This window comes from Apiospora marii (assembly GCF_038362585.1).
Source record: "Apiospora marii strain CBS 49790 chromosome Unknown utg000007l_segment0_segment0, whole genome shotgun sequence".
Lineage (NCBI taxonomy): Eukaryota > Fungi > Ascomycota > Sordariomycetes > Amphisphaeriales > Apiosporaceae > Apiospora > Apiospora marii.
This window is the reverse complement of record NW_027117379.1, coordinates 1054833-1066285: the sequence shown is the minus strand read 5'-3', so window position 1 is coordinate 1066285 and position 11453 is coordinate 1054833. Positions and strand designations below refer to the sequence as shown.

General features: G+C 53.3%; 1 protein-coding gene across 1 annotated transcript; it reads left to right on the top strand.

The window, feature by feature from the left end:
- Positions 1-3370: 3370 nt before the first annotated feature.
- PG985_010724 (short-chain specific acyl-CoA dehydrogenase mitochondrial precursor) lies at positions 3371-4778 on the top strand (the record flags this gene model as incomplete). The annotated part of the gene is made up of 2 exons (XM_066830492.1): positions 3371-3945; positions 4028-4778. The coding sequence occupies 2 exons, from the start codon at positions 3371-3373 to the stop codon at positions 4776-4778; spliced, it is 1326 nt and encodes a 441-aa protein (XP_066681174.1).
- Between the last annotated feature and the right edge of the window lie 6675 nt (positions 4779-11453).

Below are 11453 nucleotides of genomic sequence, written 5' to 3'. Positions count from 1 at the left end.
CACATATCAGCAATGGGGTCGCACGAACCCCCACGGAGGACTTGTTTGTGCACCCGTCCCAATCCCCAATGTCATAAACTGGAATCCCTCCCTGTTGTGAGACCCCATAATCGGCGAGGGCTTCTTCCAGATCACAACCTGTGAGAGCTCAAACAAGCAGCAAGCAGGCAGGGCCAAGGGGCGCCACGCGTTCTGTTTCTGCTACATGGGTAGCTTGGATAATAATCCCACATCCGGGATGGAACCAATCACAACCGCCCTGTCCCGTCCGAGATCTAGGAACTGGGGAGAGTCGGGCGTCCTTTTCTTGCTAGGAACATGACAGCGGTCCCTGCAGTTAATCAATCAACTCTCCTGCCGCCTTCAATTTATATGCGTTACCCACCTAAACGAGGCCCGGATCGCCGATATTGGACCATATTCCATGCCCAGAGCTGCAGCCATGTACTCTTGGCCTAAAGTTGCATAGTAGTATGTAGCTGCCGCCTGAAGAGCTCGCATTAGAGCGACATTGCCCCAGTCAATCAGATCAATGGCAGAGAAAAGATTCGAAATAGGAGACCCAACGGCGTTCTGTCGGCGATGCGTGACAAGGGCCTGTCCACCCAATGGCGAGCCCTTCTTCTTCTTCGAACTGCCGTCAATGGAGAATGTGGGACTTTGTTTGTAGGTTGGGCCCCAATACGTGTTTGGGACGGTAGCCAACCAGTGCCAGCTCCAGTGAAACCGAAGCTGTGCTTCAAGTCGGTGCGGTGCAATGCCTGCTGGTTGCTGGGTTTTACTACTAGCAGATTACTTGGCAATTCCCAGCCTTGTGGATCGGCCTACCCATTGGCCAAACGGCGGGGGGCTGTGGCCTTCGGGGAGACTGTGGTGGCTCGCGTTGAGCTACAGTCACATGGTGCGGCTCTCGCTCTCCTTCCTGCCCGTACTATAAGACCAAAAGCCCGCGATGATCTGCAAAGATTGGATCTCTACATCTGTAGCGCATCCCCGTCCATTGATTCGAGACCTCGGTCTATGCACTGACCTACATGGGAAGCAAAAGCGTATGTAGGGCGTATGTATGGAAGTACAAGAAGTACCTACATGGATGAACAATATCGAACAACGGCCGACAAACACATCAACGTGGGTGTGGGCGTTTAAAACAATCCGAGGCCCAGCCCGCATCCTTCGTTGGCTTTGTCTCACACAGCGGGGAGCCAGTCGTCGTCTTGAGACATTGTCATGAATCCAACCGAAAAGATACAGAACCTTCGGCTTTTTAAACTTTTCTTTCCTTTTTTCGTCCTGGGGATTGCCGGGGGCACCGGTGGGACGGTAACATGGTACCACGCGGGCCACTTCTGGTTGGCCTCGCCATCGGATCACCCAGACTTGACTTTGGCTCGGAGCTTCCCTGGCTCACTGACACTTCCGGGGAAGCCCTTCGATGAGCCGGTCTGTTTCAGTGTTTTGATTACGGAGTAGACTTCGTTTGGCGAACCACTTGCTGTCTGCCCGTCTTTGAGAATACCTCGACCCTGGGTGTAGGTGTGCTTCCCCGATATTCGGCGAATATTTCGCACAGACGGGGTTGCAGCTTGTAGTTGCTCAGTTCTTGGGCACACGAATCTGAGCCAGTCGAACAATATCTTCCAAGACAGCGGGATCTCCGAGGGGGAGAGACTTGCCTCCTCCCGACCTCGACTGGCATGACGAGCACTTTGGAGCAAATATCCCTTGTCTTGTCTCGGCGGCACACGACCCATTACCTGACAGGTCTGTCCGGATCCTCACGGTGGCGTATCGCGTCTTGGGAACCAATATGGCTGATATGCCATCCTCATGACTTTGGCCAAAGGCTCAAACAATAAGGTTTCTCGGGGCAGCCTTACAATATGACATCCCGTCGGTTCTCCTCGGTGTAACCTGGGAAGTCACCATGCGATTCGGGCCTGTCAGCATTGTCAGCAACACCCTCTGATACGTCTTATGGTTGTACTTACCACGAAGGGGTTCCAAGCACAAGTCACTTGTCCTCCCAATCCCGGAGGGAAGCTCGAGGAATATACCTCGAATCGGAAAGAAGCCCAACTTGTTGAAGAATACCCCACGTTCATGTCCGGGGTAAGGGCCTGTCCATCTCGTGGTCAACCTGTCACCTTACCCACCTATTTACCACGGTTCGTGCGTAAGTTTATCACATATCTTCCTTGATATGTATGGAAGAATCATGATGCCTAGCATGGCAGCTCGGACTGTGTTATGGTTCGCCATTCTATATGTGATTGATCTCTCCAGGTGCTAAAATCGTGCTAGGTCGTGCTAGGCGAGCAACGTCTCGAAGACCCTCCTACCCACACCCCCTTCTTGCGATCTGGCCCCATTCGAGGTTCCCATACGTCATGTAAATACAACAGTATCGTCCCGATGATAGTGTAATTCTATACAATTTATCGTAGGCGGAGCTATTCTGGTACTGCCCTTGAGAGCCACAGGCTTGCAAAGAGGATGCTTGATCGTCATTCGTCTCAGTCAACTCTAAGACTGCCCAATCAATGAAAATTGATGGAATCGAAGCGATTTCTTGAAATGGAACGAATACAGCTGACCATCCATCCATCTCGGCGGTCATGCTGGATCCAGCCGAGTCGCATTTGCAAGACGCCTTCAGTTCCAGTTTGCCATATGAGCAAGTTTTCTTTTAACAAGAGTTGGTGTGTTAAACCAGCCAGCCAGGCCAGCTCCCCGATCGGCCAGCACCATGAACATTTAGTGTACCGGTTTAGCCAGTAGAGGCCGGTGTCATCTTGAGCAATACTATGTCGGGCACAGTCTGATAGCATTGTGTCTATCCAAATATGGCATATATTTTATTTTGGGCTCAGCTCAGTAGCATGGAAAGAGAAGAAGAACAGGAATAATGACAAGATCTGGCCATGTATGCAAGTGAGGTCGTAGATCTGGGTACCTCGGCACCTGTGCAGATCGGGGTGTAGCTTTCTCCAATTTTCCCACCCCGGATCGGCCTCCCGCTTCAACCCCATGCATTGCTCAGCATCCCCCAACTTTCAGAAACCTCGGTTTCCCCCGCATCGCAGCTTGGAAGAGGAAGAACGCTTGGCTGCACATTGACGAAGGACAGTGTGCAACTTGCTTTACTGCCTTCCCGAGTAGAGGGCAATATCAAGTACGCGATGCACCTTCCAAACCAAGACATGCACAATACATCAACTTGAAGGCAGTCCATCTTCTCTTCTAACTCACTTGAGTCACCACGCTTAGAATCCGTAAGCGATTTGTAACTAAGCCCGTCCCTGAAAACGACCGTCCAATCATATTTCACCAAACATCCGCCAGGCAAGAACATACACACACACACATCATGAGTGCCGCCATTCCCTTCAGCGAGCCTCCGTGGCTGATGGGACTGCCCACGCCCATCTACCAGGAAACCCACCGCAAGTGGCAGGTCGCCATCCGCGCCTTCATCGAGAAGCACCTGCTGGCGCACGCGCAAGAGTGGGAGCGGGCCGAGACGGTGCCCGCGCACGTCTTCGACGAGTTCGCCGCGGCCGGCATGCTGGTCCCCGCGCTGCCGGCGCCCCTGCCCGTCGCGTGGCTGAAGCGGCTCGGCATCCACGAGCTGCTGGGCGGCCTGCGCGTCGAGGACTTTGACTACCTGCACGCCGTCATCTACGCCGACGAGATGGCCCGCAGCGGCCTCGCGGGCCCCAGCGGCAGCCTGACGACGGGCATGGCCTTCGGCGTGCCGCCCATCGTCAAGTTCGGCAGCAAGGACCTCCAGGAGCGCTTCCTCCCCGAGCTGCTGCGCGGCCAGAAGCGGAGCTGCATCGCCATCACCGAGCCCGACGCCGGCAGCGATGTCGCCAACATTACGACGACAGCCGTCAAGAGCAAAGATGGAAAGCATTATATCATCAACGGCACCAAGAAGTGGTATGTTTATGGCATTACCAATCACATCTAGTTTGATGCTACCTTGTGAGAGCTGTCAAAGACCAATAACATGCACTTATAGGATTACCAACGGCATCTGGACCGACTACGCCAGCATGGCCGTCCGCACAGGACCCGAGGGTTCTGGAGCCACCGGCCTCTCCATGGTGGTCGTGCCGTTGAAGGACTACCCGGGCGTCTCGATGCGGCGTCTGAAAGTGTCCGGGCAGATATCGGCGGGGACGACGTACATCGAGCTGGACGACGTCAAGGTGCCCGTCGCCAACCTCATCGGCCAGGAGGGCATGGGCATGCGGTACGTCATGACCAACTTCAACCACGAGCGCCTGTCCATCGCCGTTGGCGTGACGCGGACGTCGCGCGTCGCCCTCGCGGCCGCCTTCGAGTACGTGCTGAAGCGCGAGGCCTTCGGCAAGCCGCTCATGGACCAGCCCGTCGTGCGGCACCGCCTCGCCAAGGCGGGCGCCCTGCTCGAGAGCCAGTGGGCCTGGGTCGAGCAGTTCGCCTACCAGATGACGCGCATGCCCAAGGAGGACGCGGACCGCGAGCTGGGCGGCCTCACCGCCATGCTCAAGGCCCAGGCCGGCATCGTCCTCAAGGAGTGCGCCGACACCGCCGTGCTGCTGTTCGGCGGCAACGGGTACACCCGCAGCGGCCAGGGCGCGCTCGCCGAGATGATCTACCGCGAGGTCCCCGGCGCCCGGATCCCAGGAGGCTCTGAGGATGTCCTGCTGGATCTCGGGGTGCGGCAGTTGGTCAAGATTTACAAGGCCAAGACGGCGGCTTTGGGAGCTTCTGCCTCGAAGTTGTAGGGTTACGGGTGTCATACAGATAAGGTCTATAGACTACTGGCTCGCATGCATCGTCAAACGAATGATGAGTGCTCTTCCCAGACATACACACATTCTCTCTCTTTCTCTCTCCCTTGTGCGAGTATACTACTTCCCGTTACATGTTCGAATTGCTAAACCATGAACGTACCTCGGCTTGGCTCCCAGCGTCAGTGGTTTATCTGACACACTTACATTGCCACAGCGACCTGATGCAGTTTGTTCACAGTGTGGCGCCAATGCGCCCTTCTGCTCCGCTGACCGCTCTTCGCCAGCCCGCAATGACCAACCAAACTATAAGCCCTCCAACTATGGCACGCTCTACTTGTTCTCGGAGTTGCCTTGTTTATTTCCAAATGGGATTGAGGGACGAATCTGGCGTTTTCCATCGGACATACCGAAAATTGGCATAACCTCATTTCAAGAAGATCCGCAAAGGGGGGCCCAGTCATTTCTATCGTATGGATCCACCACGACGTTGTTGGGTATCAAGGGAATGGAACAGCTGTATATATGTATGTATAGGCAGCTCCGTGTGTCTTATGTCAGTGCATTCCCTGGGTTTGAGTCACACATCATGTGTCTGGGACTGATGAGCCTTGGTGACTGATTTCCGTGGATGGTGGTAACAGCCATCATCCATCATTCCGTGATACAGGTCGGTAATCCCCCCAATAGTGGGACTGCTTGGGTTCGATGTTTGGGTACGTTTCGATCGACAGTCGATGCTTGCATCATCATCCCTACACATGTTCGTTCCCTGGGGCTGGGTAAAGCATCGCGGCGTTTAATAAGAGTGGCTTTGCGAACGACCCTGCTTTTCCACTTACTTACTGCCGACCAGCTTGATTGGGCTCTCCTCAACACCCCTCAGGCTCGGCAGAAACCGAAAGGATGGGGCCGTGGATATCGTCGTCGGTTGAGTCGGGGCCCCCTCTTGAGCGAGGCAGTGGCAGGACAAGAAGACGCATGCACGCCAGTCGTTACTTTACTGCTTCGCGCGGCTGATACCAGAAAACCCCCTCCAAGGCTACCTACTGTAGGATGGGGGGGTCACATGTTTGAGGTGGACTGGCGGCGATCGCGAAGTCGTCCGGAGAGACCCTTGGGCCAAGCGTACATACATATCTGCATGCACACGCCTGCGTGGGTATCTCGCGAGTGCGTGTGTGGTGGGCTGGTGTCATCGATGGGAGCGATAGACGACGCATTGCGCCCACCTCCATTCCACATGCCACCACCGCCTTGGTTGGCACAGAACAGGCGATGGCTCGTTGCCTTGCCAGGCGTGTCAGCAACGCCCCATGAAGAGTAGCCGATTGGTTGCATATATGGAGAAGTGGCAGTCGCGCGTGCTCCGAGTCAAACAATGCGGATGTATCATGGTCTGCGTCAGGACCTCCTATACATCCAAAGGGGACGTGTTGATAGGTTGCCTCTGATTATCAGCTCTACATGTACTTACATACAATAAGGTGTGATTATGCACCAGGGGAGGTATTCGAGACCCATACGTCCCAGCGAAATGTGAATATATCACTCAGGTATATATAATTCTTTCTTTATAGGTATGCGCAGCCAACGGCTTAAGTAGCAGATACCGCTGCAGCCGTTGGCGATGTTTCACTATATTCTATATATAACTGTATATCTTCTGCTCTCCACAATGCGGGTCGACAATAAGAGAAAGCGAACGACTGAGCGAAGAAAGGCAATGCATCTGACGGGAGAGGGAGCCAGCAGCAGCCCTGCTTGCTGCAGTTCCTGAGGCGACACAGCTTGCACCAGAAGTGAGATATCATGTGATAGCTACAATATGAATAAGTAGGGGGGAGGGGCATATGAGCTAAGGAACCAGTTGCTCGGTATGCCAACACGAGATCAGATGGTCTTGGCGAAGGGGGGGAGGGGACGAGGCGCCGGCACGATGGATGCAGGCGTAAAAGGATAAAACAGATAGCGAGACACCGCATTGGAGCTTCTTCCTTACGGGCAATGATTATGTGTCCCAAAGGCTCAAATTACTGAAAGTATGAAGTAGAGATTGCGAAAGCGTAAAACGTCATTACGAGGCCCTCTTTCTCTCTCCCCCTAGGTCCCCTGGAAGCAGCAGACCAGTGTTTGAGAGACACATGTACTGAAAATACAGAGCATGTACGGAGTATATCACCAAGCAAACGGTACACGTCGGGTCGCACGGCTCCACGTTAGCTGGCCCGAGAAAGACCGCCGCATTGGGTCTGCGCGGGAAAGGAATGGAAATCCAGCGAAACGGGCAACGGATCCGGGTATGCAGGACGATTCAAAAGGTCTGAACATCACCTCAGTTGGGAAACTGCTGCATTAGTTGAGGTAAGGGCAGCGTTGCCTAATCCATCGAAAGATAGGGACATCGCTTCGTTGGGCAATCTCTAAAAATAGCGGCGCAGCAAACAGCAGTTGATGTATTATTGGGAGGGTCTGTCCGTCTCTTTGAAGGCGAGGATCGCGGCCAGGGACCGACCGAACATGTCACAAATATAGAAATGAAAACCACAATGGTTGTGCTGTTTTCACATGGAAGAAATCAATGGAGGGGGGCGTGTCTCAGTTCCTCCAGTGTGTGTTTGGCCTAGGGTGAACATATAGATACATGCTTATTACTCCCACGTGGCTCCAGGGGTTGTGGCAGAGTAGGCCCGGGCAGATTCGAGATCTCAATTCAGGGCCACGACACAATGTGTGGGGGTTGTGTGGTTGTGTGGTTTGTTTGTGCAGGATTTTTTTTTATTTCAAGCCAGCAAGCCGACTGCTACATGTGTCTATATTAGGCAATCATTAAAGCATCGAGAGAGTCCATGACACCAACCAAGAAAACAACATGCGACAGATTAACAAGACCGGCCGATTCGTCGAGAGCAAAGGTCCTACCTACGGCATCAAGATGGGCGGTCGCTGACAGGCTCGAAAAGGTGTGGTGGTGCCTGGGGGCGGTTTGTAGCTGTTTCCGATATGACGCCATCCCGACTTTCTGACGGGCAGGTCGTAATAGGTAGCTGCCAGAGTTGCGTGAGGTGAAACAGCGGGCAATGACATCAGGGCAAGAAAGCGGTGATGATGACGGCTGCCCAAAATGCAAGCAAGTCTGGGCAGTCTTGGATGCTGCTAAAAAGTCGGGTATGTACCTCGAAAAAAACATGGCAGCCTCCCAAGTGGATAGCTGCGCCAGGTACATGCAGCTTCACGCAAGCTAAAACCTCCGGGGAGCTGGTACGCCGTCCCGGCTCTCTGATATCCTGGCTGGACGCTGGATGGGTCCCGAGGCACAAGGCGAAAAGACAGACAGACAGACCTGTCGCTTGTTACTCGTCAGGTTTTTTTGTGTGCGCTCCCACTGCGGCCGCCGTGGTGGAGCACTTGGCACCTACAAACAGCCTGTATGTATGTCTCTCGTCTTGTCTTTGCCTTTGCGTGCCGGGCCAGCCAGCCAGTTCGTCGTTCGCTATTCCTATTCCTGGCCTTATAAAGGGATGAACTATTGAACAAGCAAGCAGTCGCGCCTGCAAGTGACGCCTGCAGCTGGTATTCGTCAGGTGACAAGCGCGACGTATACGAGGCTCTCCAGGGGTAGAATGATGCTATCACGTTCCTTGTCTTGTGTTTGTCGCTGCACGCCATCGGGGGCGCTGGCCTTTTATTAGCATTTAGGGGTGACGGTAAAGAGGCAAGGTAGGTAAGCAGAAGACGACGATGCCGAACATAGAGAGGGAGGGCCAATCCAGACTGGCGGGGCCGAGACTCCTCGGGATATCTACCTTGTTCTTGTTCTGCCCCTCCAAAAGCTACCTACCTCCCAACGTATTCCCTCGTTTGCATCAATCCATGTGTGATGCATACATATATACATGGGTATACTTTAGGTATACATATCCGCAGCCGCCTACACAACATCCGTATAGTTTTCCTTTATTTTTGTGAGCCACCTACTACTGCCCACTCGTTTGGGGTACTGTGCCATCCATCCTGCTGGCATGTGTGTGTGAAGCACAAACGAGGCATGCAGTGGGAAAACGTGATAGAGCCTATGCTCCTTCGGCTTGGTCTTGCGAGCTGTGCAGCTCAATGCATGTGCATGGTTACGCTGCAGTGCGCAAGGCCGTTTGGCGATTCACATCTTCATCAGCCCTCTTTTCCCCCTTCTCTTCTTGTATCCTCGCCTACCTGACTGGGTACAGCGGCAGGGCCGAGTCTCCTCCCCATGCGGATTTCTGGGGGCACGCTTTCCCGTTGGAGGAATCGCTCTGGGAGCTCCCACATGCGTCTTGTCGGTTTTAGTCGTAGTACCTACTGGAGAGCCATGTGCGCATGCGAAGGTAAGGATTGCACTTGACCCTATGGAGCCCGCAAGTTCCAAAAAGCCATGATTGGGTCCGTCGCTGGCTGAGCGGGCTGGAAGGCTGCAGGGCACGGACGAGTCAGGAATGGCACGAACCGCCGGCGCTGCATGGGCAACCGGTCTGGTGCAAAGAAGGCCGCGGGACCTGCAATTCTGACTCGTCCATTTTCGAGAGTCTGCACAGTTTCTTTGGACATTCGCTCCGTCGCCCCCGTTCCTGTTTGCCTCTTTCGTGTGCATCCCCAGCGTCGTGTGTGTTCGTGTTGCTCGTGTTGCGTGTAAGTCCAGCTTGGAGGGGGCCAAGTCGCGGGAGGACAAGGCCAAACCGAGACGGAGACCAATCGAGACGAGAGGGAGGTTGCCACCGGGACTACCGCCGCCAATTGGATTCGAGGACCATGACATTTGCACACGACGTATCAATGTAAGGCAGTAAAGCAAAAAGAGTGGCTAGTCTCTATAGCGGACGACAGTGGCGGCGGCGCTTGTTTGCTAGATGGATATTCCACTGGCCCTGTGTGTGTGAATACTGAGTAGGGGTAGTAGCAGCTCAGTAGAGTGGCTTGCTTGCTTGCTTGTGCAGCAGGTTCGGGCGTAGTGCAATTGCGATTGAAGGAAGTAATTGCAATACACGTAATTATGTATTCATAGACAGTCGGCTCTGGTTGGTCCATTGCAGTTCAAGTCGTGGTGGTACAAGGCAAATCGGAACATTAGCCATGACGGCATGGCCTCCTCCTGTACGGGGTGAGAAAAGGAAATTCACCACCGATAGACTGAATATGTAATATGATAGGACTGCCCCGTACGTACTCAAAATATGGAAAAGAACAAACTCCACTCTTCCATCGCCGTAAGGAATAAAAAAGAGTACTGTAAAAGAAAAGAGGTTATAGGCGAGGCCAAATCACAGCTAGGTGCCTGAGGTGCAGTGCAGTGCAGCCGGCACATCTTTGTGCATTGAGATACAAGCAGGTATACCATGTACCTACATGGATGTATGTACGTACTGGAGTATGGTATGCAGGGACGGTGCGAGCATGGACTGATCAGCTATCAACTTGGAAGCAGTTCTATCTAGGTTCCTACTTCATGATGCTAAGTAGGTGTCTTGGTCCCGTCCCCAGTTCTGGCTGGTTGGGTTGAGTTGGGTTGGGCTTGCTGCTGGTGCTGGTGCTGGTGCTAGGGTTGACTGAATGTTTCGGTAGGCCGGTTTGGTTACGACGGAGTAGTAAACGTGCAGCCCCAGTAAGAAAAAAAAAAAGGTACCTGGCGGACTGTACAACCCCCCCGCCCCCCTTCAGGACCCTCCCCTTAAGTAACCTAAAGAGCCACCCTGCACACCCCCTTGGTCTGGTGAGAACCACTGCCCTGTACGTATGATTGATTCCTCGGGGAGGCAGCAAAAGCCGGCAAGGGAAAAAAAAAAAAAAAACACGAAACCAATAATACGGGAATGGGAGAGGAATAGGTAGAGAGAGAGTCGGTACTGATTGGCCACGAAGAAAACAGTGGCCGTCCCGGTCACTTTCGAGTCAAGGAAAGTCATGGCAGTCATTGACTAGGACCAGTGAGTACATTAGGTAACTTAAGCATGTACATAGATTAATGCACACATACCTGCCTACATCTGTACCTACATAACGGTATGATGGCAGGAGACAGATCAGTCAATGGCCGACCTGTTAGCGACTTGCCCCAGAACCTAGCAACAGCAAGCAGCCCTGTGTTGTGTTGCAACTGCGCGCTCTCTCACTTTTTTTTCCCTCTGCGATATAATGCACCACCCCCGGCGCCCTATTCCTCTTTTCCCATCCACTTCGATTTTTCTTGAGATTTCATTCCTGGACATATTGACTATTCACTCCCAACTCTATATATGACTGACTGAACGGCTGACTGCTTGATTGACTGACACGGACTTAGTTCGCGGTTCAGCCTTTTGTAGATTATATTTTGTCCCCCATCCCTATATCTCACCTCGCATATCTCACATCCCTCATTTATGAAATTTCCTACATATCACCCAAAACCCTCTATCTGAATCAATCACTCGGCCAGCTCAATTTCTGGTTCCTTCGGCATATCGTCCAGCTCACTGTAACTCGACTTTGGGCCGCCAGAGACCCTTGTTTACTTGTCTCCGTGCCAGGCGCCTTAAAAACGGCGCCGTCCGTCGATCAGGAATCTTAGCCACGCGAAAATCATACTCTGTTTGCCCTCTTTTTTCGGGGTCCGGGCCCATTGTTCGATCTGAACTATTATATATACCCTTCAGTGTC